This window comes from Oncorhynchus nerka, linkage group LG23 (genome assembly GCF_034236695.1).
Source record: "Oncorhynchus nerka isolate Pitt River linkage group LG23, Oner_Uvic_2.0, whole genome shotgun sequence".
In the NCBI taxonomy this organism is placed as follows: domain Eukaryota; kingdom Metazoa; phylum Chordata; class Actinopteri; order Salmoniformes; family Salmonidae; genus Oncorhynchus; species Oncorhynchus nerka.
In genome coordinates, this window is record NC_088418.1 from 53,979,693 (window position 1) to 54,006,673 (window position 26,981).

The 26,981-nt window shown below is 45.0% G+C and overlaps 1 protein-coding gene across 1 annotated transcript; it reads right to left on the minus strand.

Moving 5' to 3' along the window:
- Window positions 1–226: 226 nt before the first annotated feature.
- Window positions 227–24,480, minus strand: LOC115119114 (leucine-rich repeats and immunoglobulin-like domains protein 3). Its single transcript, XM_029647857.2, has 19 exons — window positions 24,021–24,480; window positions 20,323–20,394; window positions 20,129–20,203; window positions 12,309–12,443; window positions 11,983–12,126; window positions 11,488–11,631; window positions 11,069–11,212; window positions 7,973–8,116; window positions 6,327–6,407; window positions 6,087–6,158; window positions 5,407–5,478; window positions 5,025–5,188; window positions 4,192–4,530; window positions 3,015–3,296; window positions 2,369–2,827; window positions 1,912–2,073; window positions 1,583–1,723; window positions 1,165–1,437; window positions 227–980 (listed from the first exon to the last, which is right to left on the minus strand). Exons 1-19 carry the CDS (start codon window positions 24,221–24,223, stop codon window positions 715–717), a joined length of 3,372 nt encoding a protein of 1,123 aa, XP_029503717.2. The 5' UTR covers window positions 24,224–24,480; the 3' UTR covers window positions 227–714.
- Between the last annotated feature and the right edge of the window lie 2,501 nt (window positions 24,481–26,981).

Sequence of the window (26,981 nt, forward strand, 5' to 3'; positions counted from 1 at the left end):
TGTTGGATTCTATTTGGGCAGCATGGTGGGGGGCCTCATGGCAGGCGCAAGCCGTCCTTGGCGGTCTGTGGTTCTGCTCGGAAAAGCCACGCTCTATGTCAAACCCCCCCCTTCTCATCCCCGGCTTCAGCAATACTCTCTTCTACCTCGATTCTCTTCGTCCCCTATTACAGAACAGTGGTGTCTGTGCATGGTACAGCCATTTAAAGATAGGAAGGAGTCACAGTACTTTTAATGTACGTAGCAGCACATGTTATGGTGTTTTATTATGTATAGGTATGTGCAAAGGGGTGCTTAACTCAAAGCAAAACAAAAGCTAGAATAACTGAACTGGCGTGGTCGGTCGCACAACACAAAATACTCATTTACAGGAAAAAGGACAGCAAAAATAATGGATTCTATTTTTACACTTAATTTACAAAATATAATAAACTTTGTATAAAAAAGTATATACATTCAATATCTATCTTCAATTGAAGATGTTTCCCATTTTTCTTAAAAAAAGAACAGTCCTCGCTGTTAATATCTCCTCATATAATTTTTCAGCCTTTTGCAGGCACAATGCATTATCCTTTTACATTCAAGCGTTGCACATTTGCAGTGTCCATCATTGAGAAAGTGTCCATTCACTGAGGTAGCATTTTTGTTTTTGGTCATCCTCATTGTGAAGAAAAACTCAAAGGAATGTCAGTTTGTTTGAACACACATATTCAGTTATGTGCTCAATCGACCTTGCTGACTAGTAGCAGTCCTGTGGAGATCATATGGTTTCTCATAGATATTATTGCCGCTCTTTTCCGATTCCGATTTAGAATTCTTTGACTGGACGCTGTTCTTGTCTTCCTCGCGTTCCGAGTCTGTGTCCAGGGCTGCGTAGGGATTCTCGTGGAGCATCATGCTGTTGTGCAGGGCCAGTGGCGGTGGTCCAAATCCGGGGTATAATTCCTGTTGAGGCCTCCATGGGGCTTTCCCAAACGTTCCTGCGAGAGAGAAGGATGGAGGGAGATACAGGGTAAGGCCTGAGACATTCACATGTTGTGCTAGTTGTCAAGAAAATTAATATTCAATAAATCACTTAGTAATTGAGTTAATTTATTTTCTGAGTGGACTTAAAATGTGCTTGACTTGACCCAAATCCATACAGAGAAATTTTCTCAGACGTACCCATAAATGTGTTGGAGGAGGAGAGCCTCGTCTCGCGAGGTCGGCCGTACTCGCTTCCATCTCCCTCGTCCATGGAGGGGGGGCCTTCGCCCTGTAGGTGGTGTGGCCCGTGGAAGCTGCTGCCGTTGGGCATCTGCATCAGCACACTGGGGCTCCCGTGGTCAAATGGGTCCTGGAGGGCCCCGCCACATGGATAGTAGTTCCTCCTCTTGGAGCTGGTCAGGCTGCCACTGTAGGAATCTATGCAGATGGGCCGCTGGTCCATAGCACAGCCTGTACGGAGGGGGGAAGAAGTTACAGTGAGCCATGGTAAATCAGATCAGTATGACAGCAACACATTATTGTTATTGTTTAATTTAGGGAAAAATATTTATAATGCTACAATTTAAAAATATATATATCTATCTGTTGCACCAACCTGTGAAAGCCTCTGAGGATTCTTCGGTGTACATGTTGCCTCTCCTGAGGAGAGAGCTGATGGGTCCTTGGTAATGGCAGAGCAGGGGATCTATGGCCGCCTCCATGTCCGCTTCACTTCCCGTGTCCAGCTGACACAGACCTGTACGAGTCACATGACATATTAGTAACGCATTGGTACTTGCCTCAAATTACTGACACTATTCCAATATGTATTCAGGTGAAACAATACATATAGAAAAATGCTCAGAGTACAGTTGACTGATCTAATGCACATATTCATGACATAAAAGTCCCCATGCATTTCCAATGAAATAGCTGCTCTCCTACCATTCATGTCTTTAGGCTGCATGTAGAATCCAATCATGGAGGAAGCCATGAACTGGTGGTTGCCACTGCCACTCTCTGAGGGGACATAGCCATCTTGTCTGTCGGCCAGCGTGCCCTGAGAGGACAGGTAGCTGGGGATGTCTGCAGGCAGGTTGGTCTCGTCTGCAGGGAAAACACCAGGGAGGGAAAAGTGTCAGAAATGTTTCCATAGAGAAATACAATGCCCAATAATAATCTGTTCAAGGCAATGGTCTGTCACTGATTCATTTCAAAGCATTCGTAAAAGGTGTGGTTTTAACAACATGCCAGCCAAAGTATGTGGAGCTGGAGCCCAAAACTCAAGCTCCCCCAAAAATGTAATTTTATGTTTGAAGGAGGAGGCAACATGGGCATGCAAGTACTGAACTCTTCAAAACCAGTTCCGTGCTGACAAAATAGAATGGCACCCTCTCCTCACCTGTGTTGGTGACGCTGCAGTCCTCGTTGCGCCGACGCGTATGGTAGATGATGACCACCCAGACCAGCGAGGTGCCCACCACGCAGCACACCACCGCAATGATGACGATGCCCACCGTGGTCCAGCCGTCCTCGTCCGAGCCTACGCCTCCCGAGGCGCCCACCCCCACGTCACAGTTGGGGTTGGGCAGTACGGCTAGGCGCACGTTGCCCCGCTGGGTGCCCAGCGTGTTGGACATCTCGCACGTGTACATCCCGGCGTCGTCCTCCGCTGCGTCCACGATTATGAGCAGCTGGTTGCCGGCGGCGAAAAAGTGGCGCTCTGTGACCACAAGGGGGTTGTCGTCTTTGGTCCAGTTGAGCCTGGGGGAAGGGCTGCCGCCGGCGATACACTGGAGGACCGCAGTCTCCCCTTTGGCCACGGTGCGGTCCATGAGAGGGCGCAGGAAGGAGGGCGTTTCTGGAGGAGAATGGGGTAAGGGGGAATGTCAGTTGTCTTACAGTCCCAAAACGCCTGATTTATACGTCATTTTAAAAACTTATGGAATACCATGAAATTAAATTGATCTGTGACAAAATGAAGAGGCACACACAGACAAATGCAAAGTTCTTTGACAGCAGGTGAAAATAGAAAGAACAATTCTCACCTAGCACAGTTAGCGTAGCGTTAGCTGATATGGCTCCGGCGGTATTCTGGGCGGTGCAGCTGTACAACCCGATGTCCTCTGTCTTCACATCCACGATGAAGAACACATCGTCCTCGGGCATCACGTGCATACGACGCTCCCGGGCGGCGGGGAAGTCTGTGCCCCCGTCTTTCTGCCAGGCGATCTGTGGAGACGGGTGACCCACGGCGGCACACTCCAGTCTGGCTGTGGCACCGGCCCGGATACTCAGGTCCATGGGCATCTTGGTGAAGGACGGAAGCACTGGAGGGACAAAAGGGATGGACATTTTATTTGACATCTAACTGCACCACCACTTCAAGAGCAACATGATAGTTACAAGGTTTTGCAATGTCAGTCATAATGAGATTCCTTATATGTTCTTAAGGCACTCCAAGATGATACTTGCAGTGTACTTGTGCACTGGTTCGTCATAGTTTATCATGCTGAGAGTTATACTAAGAAAGACAAAACTCTTGAAATAACCAGTGTAAGGGAATTCTGCCCTATGTGCACACAAGTGACCCCAGGAAACTTTGATCAGAGGTTAGTTTGTTTAATAATGATTGCAATCTGGAGTATTCACCCCCCTACTGAGGATCACCCCGCCCAGGGTGATGTCCCTTAACTTTAATACCATATAAGCTGATAATTAATAGTTGCTAATACACAGATGTCTCTGCTAGGAGGAGTTCAGCTTATTGTTATTTGGAGTTAGTTTCCCAATCCTTCTTCCTCCTATTGCTATCATGTGCCAGCAGAAGTAAGACTGGAACATAGTATCAACAGGAACTGAAAGTATAGTTTCAACACACATGAGGCAGCACACAATTGGCTCAGCGTCGTGAGGGTTTGGCCGGCCGCGATGGCCTTGGTTCTATTGCGCTCTAGCGACTCCTTGTGGCAGGCCTGGCACATGCACGCTGAGTTCGGTTGCCAGCTGTACGGCGTTTCCTCCGACACATTGGTGCGGCTGAGTCCGACTTTTGCACAGTTGACCTCTTCATGCACTTACAAAGTCTACCACTGATTCTCAATCTCAAGCTAAAGCAAAACATGAATCATTGTACTTTTGTAATTACAGGTGTTCCTATAATCTACAGATATTATACAATTCCTTTCACTAGTCAAATCAATACCAGTAGGTTATTTAACTTACTGTTGACAGTGAGCTTGGCCTTGGTGGAGTAGGAGGAACCAAAGTGGTTTGAGATGACACACTGGTACTTCCCCTCGCTGGTGAACTCTACACTGCGTAGCTGCAGTGTGGTGGTGTACTCTGTAACCTCTGTTTCACGGCCTTGGCCTCCTCCCTGGGCTCTGAGGTGTGCCTGGTTGTGGATTTCAGCGTCATTCAGGACCTCATTGTCCTTCTTCCAGGCAAAGGTCATGGGTGAGTCGCTGGAGCTGGCCGCCGAGCACACGAAGGTGACGTTGGTGCTTTTGATGGCCGACTGGGTCTCAGGTTGCACCGTGATCTGAGGATTGGGGAAGTCGTCTGGTTGGAAGACAAGAGGGGAAAAACATTAGTTTCCATTTGATGTGAATGGGGCTAACTCAAACTGACATTCATTTTGGGGCTAACCAGTTTTTGTTAAAACCGTGATGGTCCACAAACAGCTTAAATATGGAAATTATACTATTTTATGCGCCAAGAGAAATGAGAAATGTTGAAAGCTCCGAAGGCAAAGCACCTCAGCTCTAATAGTAGTCATTACTTAAAGAAACTGATCCCAGAAATTCCTCAACAATGATTTATTTTCTCCCTGCTCTCTCTGACTCCACCCAGCCAAGCTGTTAACTCACTGAGTTTCCACATGGTTCCATTACTACGCTGGCTCCATCAGAGTGTCCATGAGTTGAAGGAAAATATAGAACAATCTGGGTCAGTTCATAAAATGGAAAACCTGTCACGGCTAAATGGCTGTTTTTAACAAGAGCTACATTAAGAGGCTGTGTGTGTGTGTGTGTGTGTGTGTCAGTCACACTCACCACACACAAAGTCCTCCTGTCTGACGGTGAACACGCTCTTGCCCTTCAGCATCAGGGGATGGGCACAGCTGGCGTTCACGTAGGGCAGGAAGGCCTGCTCCGCCACCCACAGAGGAAACCACTTGAGCTGGCAGTCACACAGCAGGCTGGATGTGTTCAGGTGCCTGGGAGGGAGAAGGTACTGCATTAGAGCCAGGAATCACAAGAAAGACCCAGCACAAAGTTGTTACATTTTAAGATAATCACTTTTATGAGTATAGGTGCTTTTGAAGTAATTGTCTATGGAGGATTCTTCCTTTCCTCAGTTAGTCCAGAACAGTGACTCTGGTCTATTGGCATTGTATAATATGAATACAGTGTGACTGAACCAAGGGATACTTACAGTTCCTCAAGCTTCTTCATCTGCACAAAGGCGTTCCCTTGGACCGACATGATCGCGTTGTTACTCAAATCTCTGAGAAGGGGGGGAAAGAGGGGAGAACGGATGTATCTTTACACAGAAAGATGGCAAACTTTCCCCTCCATCTAGGCCTATCTGGAGGAAGACTGCTAACACTTCAATCATCAGAGAGAGGGAGGGAAGAAAAGGTCTTGAGAACAATAGAAATATGGGCAGCACCGTGCTTTGTTAATCAAGAGGGGCCCGACTTCGGCTCCTTTGAGCTCAGACACGACTGGGGAAAAAAGTTAATTACAATCAAATGCAGCTGTTTCACAGATAGAAATACACACACACAGATGTACACACACACACACTTGTACACACAGAAACCAGCACACATGCAAGCACGAACACACAGGCGCACACAAACACTCCTCTCGCAATGCCTAAGCAGTTAGTGATCAATAGTCTCCCAACATATGGAGATGGTGAATACCAGACAGCTCTGTTTTTCATCAAAGTGTGGACAAGAAGCAAGGACAAGAAGCAGAGACAATAAGGTCATGTGGTTCTCACTAACAGGCTTTGTTTCTCATGGTTATGGATTCTCCCATATTTAGTTTACAGCTTTAGGACAGTTGAGACAGACGTATGAGGATATTGATTTGAGGTCAACTCACAGGTGCTCCAGTGTGTCCAGGCCAGAGAATGACTTCTTGGTCACCGAGCGGATTTGATTTCCTTGAAGGAACCTGAGAAAAGGATATTTGAGTTTTCATTCAAATACAGCAATTTATATTAAGATAAGAAAATGCTTCCAGTTAAAATCCGTTCTCATGGTCCATTTTATAGTTTCTAATCTATCTTCTGGAAACTAACAGGTTAGAAGACAACGCCATGGTAAAGTCAAGCCTACTCACAGTTTCCTCAGTTTGTCCAGAGCAGAAAATGGTCCGTTCATATCTTCAATGGTCCAGGAGATTTCGTTGTTCTGCAGATCTCTATTTCAACAAAAAACAAAAAACAAACCACATTGTAAAAATCCACACCCAGAAAACAACTGCACTCATTATAGTCTTAGCAAACCTTGGTGCGGCTTTGCATTTCGTCTGAAGGATGAGAAAGAAGTCAAAGTCTTTACATTTGTATTCAAATTGGTCCCATCACTGGAGGATGTTTCTCGCAAACTTTGGGGCTTTTTAAATGTTTGCGATGGTTTCTCCGTGTCTCGCAGCATAACACTGCTTCACATGCAATGCAGCGTGTTTAACAGGGAGGAACTCAAACCCACACGTTGGTTCTTCTTAATTTAGTGAAAAATTATACGTTTTTAGTCATGGGTTTTATGGCTGGGGTAAATAACATTTTAACTATATATCAAAGGGTTTTGAAAAATCCGAAATATCTTTTAACCTAACTGAATGTCATGTGCACACAGCAGTACATCATGTCTGCTAAAGAGATTTGCTGGATGTCGTCGCCCTTCCCCCGCTCCTTCACTCTCAAGTCTCTAAATACTTTCAAACAGCTAGTTTCCTCCTCTGCATGCCTGGTTACAAATTATTGGGGTTGAAGAGGGGTGGAGAGGGTAGAGGAGCGGGTTGGGGAGAGAGGCTGGGGGGTAAAGCCCTCTAAGCCACCCCAACTCCCCGTCCACCAACCTACATACCTGCCCTCTGCTGACCTTTCACGCACAGTTAACATTTGGTTCCATTTAAGAGAGGGACCAGGGCAATGTTATGGAGCCGGTCTGGAGACGGGGGGACGGGGATGGGGGGGGTGGAGCGGTGGACTCAGTCTCACTCTGCTGACTTGTTGAGGTTATGTCTGGGGAGAAACCACAGGCAGTACGTTCATCTATTCCACATCCCGAAAACAAACAAGGCGGGAATATTTACACTCACGCCTCGATGAGTGTGGAGAGGGACAGGGGGCGAAATGCAACAAGCAGGCAGCATCTGAGAAGTTAGCTAGCTGCTAATGTACTCTCATAGAAGTGAAATAGGGCTTCTCTTATAGAACACAAAGCAATGATAAAGTGTAGGCTGATGGGGCCTCCCAAGTGGAGCACTGCATCGCAGCGCCAGAGAGATCACTACAGACCTGGGTTCGATCCCAGGCTGTGTTGCAGCTGGCCATTGTGCTCTAGCGACTCCCTGTGGCAGGCATGGCGCATGCACGCTGAGTTCGGTTGCCAGCTGTATGGTGTTACCTCCCAACACATTGGTGCAGCTGAGTCCGTAAGGAGTTGCATCAATGGGACAAGACTGTAACTACCAATTGGATATCATGAAAAAAGGGTAAAATATATATATATTTTTAAGTGTAGGCTGATGAGGAGTTTAAATCGAGTTCATCCCTAAACTCCCATGAGCCTTGAGGCTTCTCAAACAACATCAGGGAAAACTCTAGCCAGGATTAGAGATATTAACCATGGCTAATGCACTCACTGCCAGTGGGACGTTGAAAATAATAATTTAATGCTTCGGCACATTATACAATAGAGCTGTCATCTCTGACAAGTAATTCACTGAAATTGAGTTTAGACATCCTTATTCAAACTTACAGCATCTGTAGGTGGGAGAGTCCTCGGAAGGCTCCGTCTGCGATGAAGCTCACACGGTTGTTCCCGATGTGGAGTTCGTCAAGCAGGCTGAGGCCCACAAAGCTGGACTCCTCCAGTCTTGTCAAGTGGTTGGACGAGATGTCCCTGTCGGGTGGAGAGAGAAGGAACATCAGCATCACACAGTTCATACCCCCAGGGCAAATGGAAAGGGGGGGGGGGTAGAAATAAACAGTTGAGGTAGAGGATAAACTGGCCTCAGATCACTAGGAACGTGCACCAACTATAGCCAGATTAATCTATGAATTACCAATAAGGTAAAAACCTTGTTAGATTGTACCTTGCACAGCTGGTCTACTTTGTTTAACCGTATGCAGACTAGAGGTCGACCGATTAATCGGAATGGCCGATTAATTAGGGTCGATTTCAAGTTTTCATAACAATCAGTTTTTTTAAAAATACATTTTTTTACACCTTTTATTTAATCTTTATTTAACTAGGCAAGTCAGTTAAGAACACATTCTTATTTTCAATGACGGCCTAGGAACGAGGCAGAACGACAGATTTTTACCTTGTCGGCTCGGGGGATCCAATCTTGCAACCTTACAGTTAACTAGTCCAACGCTCTAACCACCTGCCTCACGAGGAGCCTGCCTGTTACGCGAATGCAGTAAGCCAAGGTAAGTTGCTAGCTAGCATTAAACTTATCTTATAAAAAACAATCAATCAACGACTGTCGTTGCTCCAATGTGTACTTAACCATAAACATCAATGCCTTTCTTAAAATCAATACACAAGTATATATTTTCAAACCTGCATATTTAGCTAAAAGAAATCCAGGTTAGCAGGCAATATTAACCAGGTAAAATTGTGTCACTTCTCTTTCGTTCATTGCACGCAGAGTCAGGGTATATGCAACCGTTGGGCCGCCTGGCTCTTTGCGATCTAATTTGCCAGGATTTTACGTAATTATGACATAACATTGAAGGTTGTGCAATGTAACAGGAATATTTACACTCATGGATGCCACCCGTTAGATAAAATACGGAACGGAATAAATGTTTTGTTTTCGAGGTGATAGTTTCCAGATTTGACCTAAGGCTCGTATTTCTGTGTGTTTATTATAGTTAAGTCTATGATTTGATATTTGATAGAGCAGTCTGACTGAGGGGTGGTAGGCAGCAGCAGGCTCGTAATAGTTGAAGGTATATGGTTTAGAGAAATAGTCGACGCGTTATAATTCCTTTAATAACTTGCTGCTGAACTTGAAAGCGGTTCCTTCGTTATTTTACTGTTCATGTCTTCCATAGAGAATGTCTTGATCTACTTCAAATAAGGTCTGTGTTTCGTGCTTAAACCGCCTCTGTTCATGTCTTCCTTAGAGAATGTCTTGATCTACTTCAAATAAGGTCTGTGTTTCGTGCAGGCTTAAACCGCCTCTGCGTTTTGATACCCGTGTAAATCTCACTAGAATAAGGTAACGTTTGTCAAAGTATTTTCATAAATCCACTCTACAAAGAAAATGATCTTTGTTTATATTTAGCCAATATTGATCACAGTTATCTTGTCCTATGGATATCCACACAGTTATAAAATTGGCAAAGTGGTGTAAGCCTACACGAAACGCAGACCTTATTTTAAGTGAATCTAAAAATATCCTATGGAATAAATGAATGAAGGAACCGCTTTTCAGATTTTGCTAGAAGATGTCATGGGAATTATGACTCGCACTTTGGTAGTCAATTCTTACCATGTCCATTATTAAAATAGGATTTCCTGCATATAGAAATTACAGTTTTTGTTTTCAACATTCATCACAGGTAACTTAAACTCTATTTTTATTCAAACAGTTGAGAGTATTTGTCTCCTAAGCAGACTCTTCAGTGTCATTGGGGCGGCAGGGTAGCCTAGTGGTAAGAGCATTGGACTAGTAACCGGAAAGTTGCAAGTTCAAACCCCCGAGCTGACGAAGGTACAAATCTGTCGTTCTGCACTTGAACAGGCAGTTAACCCACTGTTCCTAGGCCGTCATTGAAAATAAGAATTTGTTCTTAACTGACTTGCCCAGTTAAATAAAGGTAAAATTTTAAAAAATGTCACTTCATAGCTGTGTGTGTTTTACAGATGGCAGAGAAAAGCAGTGTGGGACTATTACATGGAATTGGCAAGGTGTCTTATTTGTGATAAAGATGTAAGCATGGGGTCAGCAACGGCTAAATCAAAAAATACCACCAACCTGTGGAATCACCTAAAAACACCCATCCAAAAGCCCATAATATGTATTATATTAAGTTAAAATAAAAGTTTTCATTTAGTATTGTTGCAATTGTCATTACTACAAAAATGTATATATATTTTTTTTTTATTATATAAATCGGCCGATTAATCGGTATCGGCTTTTTTGTCCTCCAAAGTCGGTATCGGTATTGAAAAATCATAATCGGTCGACCTCTAATGCAGACAGTATAAAAAGTATTAACTTTGTACTAGAAATCCTCAAATGCAAACATCAGACGAAAAAACTAACAAACCAGGAAGAAGGCTATTTACCAAAGAGTGGGAGAAAAAAGATCAGTCAACTGGCAATTTGTTTAACGCTCAGGCTCACTTGATAAGAGAAATGGAAAAACAACCTCTCCCCTCTCAGAAACAACAGTCGCTAGTAAAAAAAACATGGCGGACATAGTAATTGGCCAGTGCCATAAACAAAGTTAACAACAAAGGAAACAATATGTTGCTGCCGCCACTTGTGGTAGCAGACACTCTGGTTGTGAAATCCCTCCCTCCTTCTCCCCCCTTTCTCCCCTATAGACGTGGCGAGGCATTAAAGGAAGGGGGCTATAGTGGCGGGGGTGAAGTGGGGGAGTAATATTTTGTCAGGAGCCCTGCATTGGTGTTGGCACTGGGCACTAGGGGTGGAGGAAGAGAGGATGTGTGTGTGGGGGGGTGGAGAGTTGGAAACTGCGAGGAAGGTGGGGAGAGCAAAGGAGAGAGAGAAAGAGAGAGGTGTTGGGAGTTCACAGTGTGAATAGGAGAGAAAGTAAGAGGGAAAAAGAGAGGGAGGGAGAAGAAGAAAAGAAAAAAAAAAGGATCACTCACAGCTCGCTGAGTTTCTGGCAGAACTCCCAGGCGTCGGGCTGGATCCGGCTGATGGCGTTGTGGCCCAGGTGGAGCTGCTGCAGAGTCAGCAGGCCGTACAGCCAGCCCTTACTCACCTCCGTCAGGTTGTTGTAGTCCAGCTGCCTGCAGGGACACACAGAGACATACAAAAAGAGGTCAGTCATCAACATATAGACATATAGACACACACAGACAGACAGAGATGAAGACGTATGCTGGCCTGGACTGATCCCACACTGTATAGGCTATAGTCAACTATCGTTGTCTGGACATATAGCTGCAAATACGTATCCAAAGATGGTATGCAGACACTTTCAACCAGATATATGCTGTTAAATCCACCAATGTACACTAGTAAAGGAAGACGCATTTTCTTGTCACAGAGGACAGTTACTTACAGGACCTCCATGTTACTGAGGCCCCAGAAGGCTCCGTCCATCAGGCGGCTGATACCGTTCCTCTGGATCTTCAGCGAGCGCAGGGAGTGCAGACCGTGGAACGTCAGGCCCTCCACCCTGCGCACCCGATTCCTGTTCAGCTCCCTGCAAGGTTGGACCACAACCAGACCGTAAGAGAACCGCAGCATCATATATGCAGGGTAGGAATAAGAGTTCACTCAACTCAAGAAGTGAGGTTGAAAAGGAATCTAATTCATCCAAGAGAAGCCAAGAAGATGTCAATGACTGTTGGAAGAGTGGTCAAAGAGTGGTTAGAGACGTCAACGCACTGTCAATAAGTGCCGTCACAATGTGTTTTCAGGAAGTTCACAGAGCAGTCAGAGAAACATCAAAGAGTAGCGAAAAGTCGTGGACCGTTACACATCCGTTCAAAGAGCGGTCATAGTATAGTTTGTGGTCAACCCCAACAGCGCTCAAAGAGCAATTGTCACTTACAGGTGCTGGAGGTTGGGGAGCTGGAAGATCTTGGCAGGGATGGTTGAGAGGCGGTTGCGGTTGAGCCTGAGGACCTGCAGAGTGCTGGACAGGTTGACAAAACAGCCCGTCTCCAGGGTGGAAATGCGGTTGTTGTTCATGATACTAGAGGAGAAGAAAATACATAATGTGATATTGATCATATAATTAATTCCAAAGAGGAAAAATGACCAAAGAATGTTGTAGTTCCACCAAAATGTTACTATTTGATCCAAACACTTATATCGTATTCTTGGACGGAATTTAACCGTGCATTTTAGTTAAAAAGTCCAAATGGACAGACTCACAGGTTCTTGAGAGGCAGCGCAGGGAAGGAGTCAGCCTTGATATCCACTATGCTGTTATTGCTGAGGTCCAGGGTCTCCAGGCCTTGCAGGGGCCTCAGCTGCTCCAGAGAGATCTGCGTGATCCTGTTGTTTGCTCTGAAAACACAGATTGAACGGCTCCAATGAACGATAGAAAATATGGTGTATTTTAACAACGCGGGTCACCAGTCTAACGTTTCCAGACATACAAACACTCAGAGCAGTCAATTAGCGGGCGGTATTAAATAAATGACCAACCTCACCCGAGCATTTCCCTTCGACCCTCACTACCCGTTTTTCCATTATTATTATGTTATTAGACATTTTTCCTAGAACATTGAGTCTCTCCCTGAACCATGAAAAAGACCACAGTTCCCTTGTTGTCTAGGAAAGGGGGGAGGATGGGGCAATACTAAGGCTAACCAATGTCACTACTCATCTCAACAGGTCAAAACAGCCGTTTGGTTTAGTGCTGTGTTATTTTGTTTATAAGGTAATTACTAACAAGGTATTTAAAAAAATAACCTGCCAATTACTTGGCTGATGAATACCATTCCCTCAGTTAAAGCATGCCTCAGCAGAGGCTGGCAATTTCCTGAGCTGCACGCCTCCTAAATTGCAGTGCAGGGACTGCTTAGTTATAAACAGTGTCTGTACAGAGCCGTCTTTGTGTATGGGCCTCGACGGGTAGAGAAAGGGAGAGTGAGGGAAAGGAGTAGGAATTCCCTCTAATACACAAACTGCAGGCCCCGTTTCAGGATTAATTGCAAGGCTAACATAACAACAACCCCCCCCCCAAAAAAAAAAATATATATATATATAACTTGTATTAATGCATCAGTTCTTAATGTGATCTTCTTTATGATACATCTTTTTTGTGCATTTTCCTGATACTGACCAAAGTGTTCGCGTTTTCCCTATACTGTGCATGCATGCAATGCACATGTCAACATACAGCCCTTTGGAGAAATGGATGGACATTGACATGGCTGAGAAGTACTGCTTTATGTGAACACTAGCACCCATCAAGAAGCTGCCAATAAGAAAACAACAATGAAACGGACACACGGAACCAGCACAAGTCGAGAGCCAGACACAAAGTCTCAAACTGACTCAGCTCCTCTGTACGCCTGGCCAAAGCGAGACTAAAACAGCACTGAAGATACAATCAAGCGAGAAATTGAGCACAGTGGCAACGTAGCTTCTCAGTCCATCATAAAGCCTCAGAAAGTGGGATCTTTGACTTGGACAGAGCAGTCATTTTCCACACATTTCCCTAAATCTGCCATCCATACCTCTCTTATGACTAGGCTCCCCACGTTGAGACAGTGACACCCCTTGGCAGCCTTACCACCAAAACATACAGAGGAAAACAGACGAGTGTGTCTGACAGTCAGTCCAACCTGGAACAAAGGCAGTACCAGGAGGATATATGGATAGAGGCCCAGGAAGGAGAGGCTAATGGGGTGTCTGGGGCACTTAGGGGTAGAACCTGCCACAGCACGTCCCTCTGCCTAGCCTCCGGCAAGGCCAAGACTCAACGCTTGGTTCTATGCCAACCGACTGTAAGAGTGTGGAGCTGAGGGTGAGGGTAGAGTGTGGGGCTGAGGGTGGGGGTAGAGTGTGGGGCTGGGCGTGGGGGTAGAGTGTGGGGGCAGAGTGTGGGGCTGAGGGCGGGGGTAGAGTGTGGGGCTGGGCGTGGGGGTAGAGTGTGGGGGCAGAGTGTGGGGCTGAGGGTGGGGGTAGAGTGTGGGGCTGAGTGTGGGACTGAGGGTGGGGGTAGAGTGTGGAGCTGGGCGTGGGGGGTAGAGTGTGGGGGCAGAGTGTGGGGCTGAGGGTGGGGGTAGAGTGTGGGGCTGGGCGTGGGGGTAGAGTGCGGTGGGCAGAGTGTGGGGCTGAGGGTGGGGGTAGAGTGTGGGGCAGGGCGTGGGGCTGGGTAGAGTGTGGAGGCAGAGTGTGGGGCTGAGGGGGTGGGGGTAGAGTGTGGAGGCAGAGTGTGGGGCTGAGGGTGGGGGGGTGGAGGAGTGTGGGGCTGAGGGTGGGGGGTGGGGGCTGAGGGTGGGGCTGAGGGTGTGGGGAGGAGTGTGGGGCTGAGGGTGGGGGCAGAGTGTGGGGCTGAGGGTGGGGTAGAGTGTGGGGCTGGGCGTGGGGTAGAGTGTGGGGGCAGAGTGTGGGGCTGAGGGTGGGGGTAGAGTGTGGGGCTGGGCGTGGGGGTAGAATGTGGGGGCAGAGTGTGGGGCTGAGGGTGGGGGTAGAGTGTGGGGCTGGGCGTGGGGGCAGAGTGTGGGGCTGAGGGTGGGGGTAGAGTGTGGGGCTGGGCGTGGGGGTAGAGTGTGGAGGCAGAGTGTGGGGCTGAGGGTGGGGGGTAGAGTGTGGGGCTGAGGGTGGGGGGTAGAGTGTGGAGGCAGAGTGTGGGGCTGAGGGTGGGGGTAGAGTGTGGGGCTGAGGGTGGGGGCTGAGGGTGGGGGTAGAGTGTGGGGCTGGGCGTGGGGTAGAGTGTGGGGGCAGAGTGTGGGGCTGAGGGTGGGGGCAGAGTGTGGGGCTGAGGGTGGGGGTAGAGTGTGGGGCTGGGCGTGGGGGTAGAGTGTGGGGGGTAGAGTGTGGGGCTGAGGGTGGGGGTAGAGTGTGGGGCTGGGCGTGGGGGTAGAATGTGGGGGCAGAGTGTGGGGCTGAGGGTGGGGGTAGAGTGTGGGGCTGGGCGTGGGGGTAGAGTGTGGGGGGCAGAGTGTGGGGCTGAGGGTGGGGTAGAGTGTGGGGCTGGGCATGGGGGTAGAGTATGGGGGCAGAGTGTGGGGCTGAGGGTGGGGGTAGAGTGTGGGGCTGAGGGTGGGGGTAGAGTGTGGGGCTGAGGGTGGGGTAGAGTGTGGGGCTGGGCGTGGGGGTAGAGTGTGGGGGCAGAGTGTGGGGCTGAGGGTGGGGGCAGAGTGTGGGGCTGAGGGTGGGGGTAGAGTGTGGGGCTGGGCGTGGGGGTAGAGTGTGGGGGCAGAGTGTGGGGCTGAGGGTGGGGGTAGAGTGTGGAGGCAGAGTGTGGGGCTGAGGGTGGGGGTAGAGTGTGGAGGCAGAGTGTGGGGCTGAGGGTGGGGGTAGAGTGTGGGGCTGAGGGTGGGGGTAGAGTGTGGGGGCAGAGTGTGGGGCTGAGGGTGGGGGTAGAGTGTGGGGCTGGGCGTGGGGGTAGAGTGTGGGGCTGAGGGTGGGGGTAGAGGGTAGGTTCTGGGAGGCTGAAACTAAATCCCCCTTTTTTCTTCTTAAACACTCAGTCACTGCCTAAAAATGGTTTTATTTCATTTTTTTAACACAGTTTAGGCAACAGCCACAGGCTGAGCTAGGTGCAGTGCAGCACACCACACCACCCGCAGTAAAAAGGGTACAAGCCAGCCTTTTGTGTGCAGATTTGCAAAGAGCTTTCCACGCACCACGGCCTCTGTGGTCCCAAACAAAAGGGGCACACACCACCTGGGCCTGGGTTTTCATGTTCCCCTGACTGGTCGCTGAGAGAAGAGGAGAAGAAAGGTTGGCGAGAAAAATAGAAAGAACCTGTATTTCCAGTTTTGTGGAGCCCTGGATATTTTGAGGGGAGGGGGCAGTTGAAAAGCAACTGTCAACGCTGGCTGCTCAGTCCATGTTCCTCTACAAAAGACAGACTGACCCTGGGGCCTGTCAGCTGGAGGGAGGTGTGATGTGGTGGTGATGATGATGAGTCCCTGGTCTTTGTACCCCAACACGCTCTCCCTTCCCCCCACAGTAAACATCTGGCCAGCTGTGGAGACCAGACAACTCATATACGAACAAACCTTGTTTGTTTGAGTGCAAATGGGCCAGATACATCCAAGATTCCATTCAGCTGCTTGTGATGCTAACCCTCAGCTAAGTTGTGGAGAATTAGCAGCCCCTCCATCGGAGAAGCCCCAAATACAACATGGTGTCCCAAGCTGATGTTGTTAATGCTTACTCTCTGACACACTTCCCACTTCAACCAAAACAGTGCTGCTACAAATGAGCCTCTCCGTGGCTTTAAAAACTTGACATGACCCATGAGGAGCATAAGAATCCATACAAGAGTCATGTCTTGGGAAGTACAAAGACCACACAAGTCAATGCCTTTTATAACCCTCATGAGGACCCCTATTTTGAAGGAAGTGGTCAAGACCATCTGGCAAAACATGAACTACACACAGCAGAGGCCAGCCCTCTCCAGATAGACAGAAAGATAGGCTACATGGGGACCTACAGGAGCTGTTATGGCTACACTTGCTTGAATCTCAGAGACCACTGAGCAATTAATTGAACCCAGTTGTATTAACCTGTAAGTACAACATACAACAGAATCTCAACACCCAGCCAACTCTAACCTTAAACATTGTGGCAGATGAGGACTGTGATATCAACTGAGACTGTGCATTTGAGGCCTGCAGAGATAGACGTGGAGGAGAACTTGGCTACGGTCCATTCAACAAAACAGTTTCTCTCCATCTCTCTCTACTCCCTAACATCTGCCCAGAGATCTAATGAGAGCTTTTGAAAGGCCAACCTAAATGCTGTGTACAGGAGAGTTCCAAGTGCTTATCTGTTGATCTCTACCCGTCGGGCCAACTCCACGGACAAATAAGCAGGGGCATTGTCCATTCGGACGGCACACACTTCAAATTTGTTTAACCAATTTTCTCGCAAATAAGGTTACTATGCACCGTTGGGTTAATAGTTTCAAGATCTGCCTGTCATTCTCGTTTGGGCCTCTTCAGGTTTTAGCTTCTCATTTGAACACACATTGAAACGTATGACCAGGGAAATTTAAAGCATCTATAAAACGGTGCTTTGTTTATTCATTAAATGAATCAGGTAGCACATGCATGTGCCCCAATTTGAGGAAACTCCAAGCCTTTGGGTATAGTAGGCAACTTAATAACTATGTGAATAGAAGGCGGTGTACCCTACATTATTGCTGAGCTGATCTTAGATCAGCTGAAATGTGCTGCCGGACTCATTAAAGTGTACTCTAGGGAATTTGATTGATATCAGTCAAAAAAAGCTAAAATGAAAAAAATAAGACGACACAGCAGCACATCTAAATTTGAATTACACCTCTGTATAATTTGTCAGTTTTCGAGCAAATCTACTCCATATTTTTGGGCTGTGTTGCCTTCACATGCCGAATGTGTTTATCTGAAGAAATATGACCTACATAAACAAGACGACAGTGTCAGACTATTATAGACAGCTGACGCTGCAACAGAAATATTCCTTAAAGAATTTTAAAAATCCACATAAATTATAGCTAAACCGCAGAGGCCGCTGTCAGTCAGATACACACATACGCAAACAAGTTACCCCAAAGGCAGCAACACTTTTTAATAACGCAATAAGATGGAATCAACAACGGAGGCCCGATAATCCTGAAACCCCCTTTTTCTCTCCATTTAGTACAGTCTGATTTTTCCTTCCATTCGCACATACTGGAGATGTTCTTCCCCTTCCTCCATTTCTCTGGCCTGGGAGGGGAGTAATGAAAAAAAAGCCCCGGGGTATCGAATGCCACTTATTCAAACAGCCAGGCAGACATAGCGGCAGCTCTCGTCAACTTCCTTGACCCCACAGCCCAGAATAAAAACAAACGTCAATAACCCTGCAGCTGGTAGTAATTGAGTTGTGATCATCTTAATTAATTGAACAATTTCCCAGGAATTTATGGTAGGGGGTGGGTGCTTTAACCAGATTGCTGTAAAACCACCTCTCGTTGAGTTTGGTGGGCTCTACAAATTATCTGGTGATTCCAGGGCTGATTAGGTATTTGGAGAAGACGGTTTGATGGAATCTCTGTGTATGGAAAAGGTAACTGAGTTGGAACTGGAAAGAGTTTCATATTCTGCTTATCTACCAATTCATCCTTTCTTCTGTGGCTAACTAAGCTGACAGATATACTTGGATGTCTTGCTTACAAAGCTCTTGGCAACAAACATTGTGACTTTGTAACTCAATACTGTAATAACCTAATATCTACTAAAACAGTGTTTCCCAACCCTGGTTCTCAAGTACACCCAACAGTACACATTTGTATTGTAACCCTGGACAAACACACCTGATTCAACTGGTCAACTAATCATCAAGCCCTCAATTAGCAAGAATCAGGTGTTTTTGTACAGGGCTACAACAGAAATGTGTACTGTTGGGGGGTACTCGAGGATCAGGGTTTGAAAACCCTGTATGAAACGAACATTATAACTCTTTCTCTCATCGTTCAACCATGTTTCCCTTCAGACAGTTATAGCACTGTAGTTGATGCGGTCCTACTGCAACCTGACAATGTACAGGAACAATGTTGTGATGATGTGTTAACTGTGCTATTAGCAATTTGGGTCAGATGCTGGTGTAGTGTTTAATATAGTGTCTGATGTGTGCCTGAGCCGCCCCAGCTAACGCAGCAGCCCTGCTTCTCATTACAGGCGCCAGTCTGAAAAATAAGTCATCTGATGGCTTCTCAAAACTCTGTTCTTTCTCCAATAGGAAATACCACACACATATTCTCCATCAATGATGCCAATACCAGCAACAAAAAGTAAGAGAGCGGGGGGGAAGAGGAATTTTGTATTTAAACCCCCCCCCCCCCCAGAGATTTTAGTTGCCGAGTAGACACTAAGCAATGCAACTGGGAATACTACGCAAGCACCCACAGACACAAATGAACACACGTTGTGGTAAGAAAGTATGAATTGATCATTCTGACATACTTTGGAACATTGCTTTCAATGGTGAAATCTATTGGAATTGTTCTCCTATTCATACATTATATGTTTTAATAAGAAGCATCAACTAAATATGCACCTTGAGTGGAGATTTGAGAGTAGAGGGGAATACTATTGTACAACTCCTAAAACCTCTGAATGTTCTCAAAACAATAATGTTCATAAGTTCATAAATGAATCAGCCCTATTGGAAATCCAACCATATCAAATCAAACCAAATCAAACATACCCTGGGGCACTGTATTTTGCTTTAGTTCCAGGTAATACTGCCAGCCACATCTGTGGCCTATAGGCTATACACCTTAAAGTCTGAAGACAAATTGACTAATAGCCGACGTCTGAAACCCCTTAGGCTTCTTTCTCTGGTGTTACTGCTTGTCAAGTTCAAGCTTGATGAGGAATATGCCTATTCTAGTTTTTGAAATGGATGCATTCTTGTTGGGGAAAAAACGTCATATCCATTGATTTTGTGAAACATTGTGCCGGGGGAAAGGGTCTATTTGTCTTTGAAAACACATGAAAGCCCCACATTGCTCCATCATGTTCTGGGGCCATCCTACTAGGAGTGTATACAAACACTCAACCTCCAGATGGATGAAATGCCACACTACTCATACAATCAATCAATCAATCAATCAAAATGATTTATAAAGCCCTTCTTACATCAGCTGATGTCACAGAGGGCTGTACAGAAACCCAGCCTAAAACCATAAACAGCAAGCAATGCAGGTGTAGAAGCACCTAAGTAGATACAGACTATCTATAACGGAAATGAGATGGACGGACAGAGAAGTCTAATCTTACAGATCCCAGATCAACATTTATGGAAACGCTGGAACCACCTCTGGCGATTCCATTTTTAACAATGACATTTATTTTCAGACATGTGAGTGACTTGTCTCAAACTGGCTGCCATGCCTGGGACAACCCAGTCTGGGAACCAACTCAGCCAAAAGGGCTTCCACCAAGGAGGGAGGAGATTAGCAGCTCTACACGGTTAACTAGTACTGACAACTCTGATGGGTGGGTTGGTGGGGGGAGGGTTGTTTCAAAAGTAATACTTACAGAATGAGGGTGGTGATGTTTGCCGCATGAGGGCCCAAATCAGGTACCGTCTCAAATTCATTGTTGTTTAGCTTTCTGTAAACATACAGGCATAAAGGTTGTTTGTCACATGTGGTGTGAAGGGGCGGTGGAGGGAGAGTGTTTGTGACTGATGTTTTTTACTCTAGGAAGTACAGAACACAGAGTATACTTACATCTCACTTAAGTGCCGCAGTTTCCTAAACACAGTGCTGTCGAGCGACTGCAATTTATTATGGCTCAGGTCCCTGTGAAGAAAGACGTTTGTTAGAGGAAAGTTACACAACATGGAGGGCCGTTCACTTCACAACCAATCATATACTGGCCTTTCTGTTTTTAAACAGGAGACATAAGTTGTCTGAGTGAGCCTAGCTTATACAGCTCCAACTGAAGTCATGTGGGATAGCAACTGAGTCATTTTCAAAACAAACCACTGTATGCAAAAAAAAAGTAAAGCTAGCCAGCTATAGGCCTAGTTTTGGCATAGCAGCCTTTTTTAAAACATTGAGAGAAAATCCAGCCAGACAAGCTCACGCATCCAATCCGCTCTTGAATCACCGAGCCAAAACAGACAACCAGATAAGTTATGGAAGGGAGAGATTCAATTTTTTTCCCTTTTTGAGAGGGGGTGGAAAACAGGCCTAGAGAAGCCTGCCTTGCCCAGAGTGTTAAAAAGCTGTGGAGTTATTGACGCTGCTGCGCACAATCAACATTGTGGTGCCAGACCCTTTTTTTGGCTTGCTCCCATCTGGAATCCATCAACTGGAGCTGAGAGGAGAAAAAACTAACAACTGGTAATCTATTCACAATGCCGGGGAAGTGAGTTTCCAAGCAGAAACACTCCTGTTGCACTTTTCTAGATCTGGCCCTGGTTTTATTCTTCAGCAAATCGTTTTTTCAACTCTTCAACAAGAGTTTTACTTCTCTCTCTGAAACTTTTTTCCCTTCCCAACATGCAGCTGTATGTTTTTTTCCCCACTAATCGGGCCATATGGGAGAGGTGGAGAGGTGTAGTATCAAAAATGTCCAGATAAGCCCTGAGGGTTTCTGACACTTACACTTCCTTCAGAATTACAGGTCCAGAAGTGGACCCGATTAAATCAGTACAGCTAGATATGCTTTGGCCTGTATATATTAGACTGTGCGCCACACATTGATCCGTGTCTGAAGAGTGAATGAAACCAAGCTATCCATCCTCTTAGTAATGAGATAAGATAGACCTGCTGGTTCTTTGATGTGGTTCTTAAAGCACTTGGACTAATATAGATCACAAGGGAAAATAGGTCATTGACTTCCAAGCTGACAAAGGCATTCCCTTACCCACCAGCTAAAGCTCTTACGTTATAATCCAGAGCGCTTTCTCTCCTTATCTTTGAAGTGCCATAACATAATGGCTTGATCTCACACGTCTCGCTCATGTAAATCTGTGAAACGTAAAGTTATTTTATAGGTGAGAACTGGCTGTGGATGGGATAGTCTGGTAATACAGCAATGTTGAGTGAGTCTCCTGAGAGAGCTTACCTCCTCAAATGCATATTACGCTACATTCCAGGCTATAAACCCGAAAAAACTCGGAAAAAACAAAAACTCCTCTAGATTTGAATCGTAAAATCTTTACCCCTCACTCACTCACCGAGAAATTTGAAGCTCAAACTAAATGCCTCTCCCTCCTTCCCTCCCACATTCACCCCCTCCCTCCCTCCCTCCCTTGCTTTCTCTCTCTTTCAGAGAGTTTGTACGAACTAATCCAACAGTGGCTCCTTAATCAGTACCATCGGTGGCTCTGGAGATGCTAATTCAGCAGAAATAACCGGGTGCTGGAAAACAAAGGGCCGGGCAGTTTAAGATGTGCTGGAGAGACACTCGTAAATTAGCATGCCGGAGTGCAAAGAATTTTCCCCGTGTGGATCTTTTTTTCTCCCTTTTTGGCTGGCTTGCCTTGGTTATGAGGCCGTGCCTGTGTTTTCTGGCAATGTGAAATTTCCAGAGCGGGCAGCACACATTTTGTAAATGCCAAACAAACATTCTAACAGGGGACTAACTAGCCTAGCTGTGTTGTGAAATATGAACTAGAAAAAACACAAGCTAGTAGTGAGGATACATCAACATGGTGCAGTCTGACTGGAAGCCAGGCAGGCAGACCTATGAACATCTGCTTATTAATACATGTTAAACAACCTTTTGAGTCGTTACCATGGGAGATTGGCCTGGAGTGACTATGACTTCATTTGACATTATGTACTTATTGTCTTAATAGTCCTGGGGCCTGAAGAACTTCTGAGCTCACATAATATGGAAAGGCCAATGATGGTATCACCCCATAAACAAAAGGAAAACAATTGTCATTCAGCAGTTGGTCTCATCTAGGGCCTAGTGTAATGGACATCTGTATTCTGCATTAGCTCCTTATCATGATGTCACCTGATATTTACATGCTGAAAAAGGTTCAACAAGTTGTCAAAATGAATTGTAATGAGTTGTTTATGATGGCATTTTAGGCTCTTCGTTCATGGAAATTCTGATAGCACCAAAATCCCCAAAGTCTGTTGAAAAGTCCATGAACTATTTTTTACATTTTAAACTTTATTTAACTAGGCAAGTCAGTTAAGAACAAATTCTTATTTTCATTGATGGCCTAGGAACAATGAGTTAACTGCCTTGTTCAGGGGCAGAACGACAGACTAATACCTTGTCAGCTCGAGGATTTGAACTATGCAACCTTTCGGTTGCTAGTCCAACTAGCTCTAACCACTAGGCTACCCTGCCGCCCCCAAACTATATAACGTTGGGAAATGATTGTACCTCACTGCACTGACAACAAACTCAGAAGCAAACAGTACTACCAACTCACTAGCCTACTGATGTTGGCATGTCTTGTTGGGCCTACTGGGTGATTGGAATAATCCTAATATAAAAGGCCAACTAATGATTCACTAGTGTAGAATGACTGACAATGGGACACTGATGTGTAAAGGTCATCCCTGTTATATTTTCTTCTAAAACGGCTGGCTTTATTACTCACAAGACTGAGCTTCCCTCTTGTTCCTAAGGAGTATGGCACACATGTCCTATAGGTATTCCCATGGAAGAATTGTAGGCTGTGTGACATTGCAAGAAATACATTTGATTTCAATTACAGTGTTGTTCGAGTGCAAAATCTAAATTTCCTTGATGTTTAGAGTAATTTCCTTTATCTTAAATAACACCAAATGTTGCTAAGGAATGATAAACAATCGAATTTAAAAAAAAATCCAATAATATAATTCTAAATGTGACAAACACAACTTTTATTCAGTAAATATCTCTATACTCAGTTGGCAGAATATGGCGCTTGAAACGCCAGGGTTGTGTGTTCGATTCCCACGGGGGACCAGTACGGAAAAAAGTACAATAATGTATCAAGTTGCACTGGATGAGAGCGTCTTCTAAATTACAACAAAAAAAATCTGTTCTGGCCTTCGCACCTTGTAAAATGGAGAGGCCTATCGTATTGCGAAATACTTTCTAAACAAACAGCAAATCAGTCCCGGGGAATCAAAAAGTAAGGATTTAGGACTAATTTCCCTTTCTTGTTGATGTGAAGTGAAATAACCTTTTGTTTCCAAACGGTTTCATTCTCTTCGAATCGTCAGTAAGCAACAACCTAACAAAGTTGGCAACAATGTAACAAATCACATAACGTTAATTCTCTGCATAAATGTATCTATTCGAGTATTCATTCCATTTATACACTTGTTGTAACTGTGTTAAAACCTATATCTATCAAACTACTCATTTCAAACATAGGTGTGAAAGGTAATTAAGATAGCTGTTCGTATCTATGGGCAGTGAAGATTAAATGGCAAATCAACAAACGCTCTCTAAATTGACTTACAATTGTACGGTCCATTCGGGAAGATTTTCAGGAATTCCACGCCTTTTCAACCGACTGCAGTCCAAAAGGTCTCCAACACATGTGCACGGAGACGGACACGTCCTTGTGTTTTCATCATATCCAAGTATAAGTTCTATTCGGGAAAACAGTACGAAAACGACCACATACATCGCAGCATTGAAAGGCTGCATAGATGCGGACATTTTAGCCACACTGAAGTTCCCCCCAAGTTTTAGAGAAAAGCGCGAGAAAATCCGATATAGTAAAAGTTCCAACCCAAGGACAATGTTGTACGGTTTAGTCAGAGGTTTGGTTAGTCCTTAAATCCAATTCCTCGACCGTATTCCTTTGAAACTACGAACATGTAAAATATTTTTACGGGACCCAAACTTCTCCATTACCTTCGTAAAAGTTTTAGCCTGTAATAGCATACTTTTTGCCTTGCACTCGCAGCAGCTACTACTTTCAAGGCTCTCAACAGCGTGCCTCTCTATTGGTTGTTGTAGTGATACGCACCGGCGGGGGTGGGGGTAAATAGTAGGCCTATTTTACAACTGTTCCAGATTCATTTTATTCCAATTTTACACAACTTTGTTTACACCATAATGTTGATGACACAAACAGACGGCTTATTCTTGTCTAATGTAGACATTTCACATAAATATTTGCTAATGTGTGTCAAAGACAGTCTTAACACAGATAAAACCAAGGTTTTTGAGAACGCCTGGCCAAGGGTCATTTGTTTTATGACTTATTACTGGTTGTAAATTCTCGAAAGCTTAACAATGTGTAGTCTCTGATAAATGATTAGCAAGATGAAGGCTACTTTCCCCTCTCGTTGCTTATTACCATGTGAAATACAACAGGTGTAAAACAGTACAGTGAAATTCTTTCCAACAATACAATGACAATAACATAGATAACAGAAAATAGAATCAAAAATGTAAGTAAGAATAAAAACCAAACAAGAACTACTATCAGAATTGAAGAAACTCCCGTCTCGTTGTTTATTACCATGTGAAATACACATCATGACACTTCATGGCCCATTGCAATGTATCGATCCTTCCCATAGGCAGTGTGAAAGAGCAGTTTCCTGTAAATGCACTTTTCTGTTGTTTCTCCTCGTCTTATCATTCAATCTCCCATGTTATTAGGTGTGACTGTGGACATAGTGTAAGTGTACTTTGGCCAGAGTCTGATACCAGTTGGTTACATTTCCATAAATTGCAGTTCACTCCGTGAGATCCTTCAGGCAAAACAACCTGAATAATGCATGATTCTAATAAGTCCTGATTGCTTGCAGCATAACTGACTCTATTTCCTCCCCCATTTTGTCCAATTACAACAACAAAAAACTCTCCTCAATTTCGTCTGAAAATTGCACGTCCTCTGGCTATCCCAAACGGGCTCAATCTGTCCTTTTCCCCCAAAGTACCTCTTGTTTGGACAGACATTGTATTAGTTTTTCCACTCCAACTCACAATGAAGGTCATTTAGTTGAGGCATGTGTATTGTTGTCTTTAAGCAGTCTCTTGACTGCTTTATTGCATCAATAATTGAAACAGCAAGGTGTGAGACTTGTCCTTCGGCCCAGTTGCCCCAATTATCTTTGTCATTTGTATTCAAAATGGGTCACCTGGTCAATTGAAAATGAGATTGGGCCTCTAGAATCAGAATACAAGCAAACTGGGGCACATGAGAATCAATTCTCATTGACGCCAGTACAGCCAGAGAGCAACTTCATTATTTTATTCTGTGCTAAAACTTCATCAACAAATTAGGAGCTATCTTATTGGACTGTCCTGTTAATTATCTTTATAAGTATAGCTCTCTGTGCTACAAATTCATAATTATGTCTGAGGCACATTAGAGGTGTGGGTTTGCTATTATGTAAGGTGCTTATATTCTGAATGGTTTGCAGTCAAATTGCACAAAATAAATGCTGCAATTTAAGTGAGTATCTTTTTGTAAGGTATTAAGGTATGCACCTTAAATAAGGTAGGATATACATCTAAAACACCAAAATGGTGTGTTGGCAATTTAGAATGTGAGAAGCACAGATAAGACAGTATTGGTATACCAATCATACCAGTCAATCCAATGCATAGTCAAATTTTCCATTAAAAACGATTGATCAATGATAATTATTGTATTGTACTAGAACTAGGTAGAATTATTGTCCCCTTTAACATATAATTAGAGACTCAACTAGGTTTCAATCATCTGTAAAAGTTTATTTGAGATCAGTATTGAACAATTATGAAATAACCTGAAAAAAACGGTCCTTTGTCTTTCGTAGCCTAGAACCATTAGTTGTTTTTCATCAATCTGTTATAGCCAATGCTCAAATAAGGACAGCAAAAGTACTGTGTCTATGTGTTATCTGTTATTTTACCAGCAGCAAAACCAGTCTTTAACACTTCATTCCAATACATTAAATTGGACTAAATCCACAGACAACCGCACATTTTCTAGAACATCTGACTTAGTAATAGCACCCTGGAACAATCACAGTGTGGGAATGCATGGGGAGTTTGGGGGTGGAAAGGCATGCCTATGCATCTGCATGACCGCCGTGATTGATTAGGTCCCTGGGGACCCCTGCTGGATTAGGGGAAAGAGGGGGGAGGGAGCGTGTAGGCCAGCCAGGCCTGGATGGTGGGTGAAATGCCCTAAAGGCCCTAGGAAGTCCAATCCCTGATCAGTTGATTGCTTCCTCATGCTTCACCAGTCTGCCGTGGTCTCACTCTCAGACTGAGAGCAGGGAGAAGAGAGCAACAACAGCAGTTGTTTAACCAACCAAACCACACTCTTTAACATATAAACTACTGGGTGAACACAAGCCAATACATGTTTTTGCATGTCTCCACAAACCTTTATGAAAATCACCTGCCAGTGATAGAGAGAAAGCACATTACAAAGACAGAACTTTGTTTGTAATCTGACTGTGTGTAATGC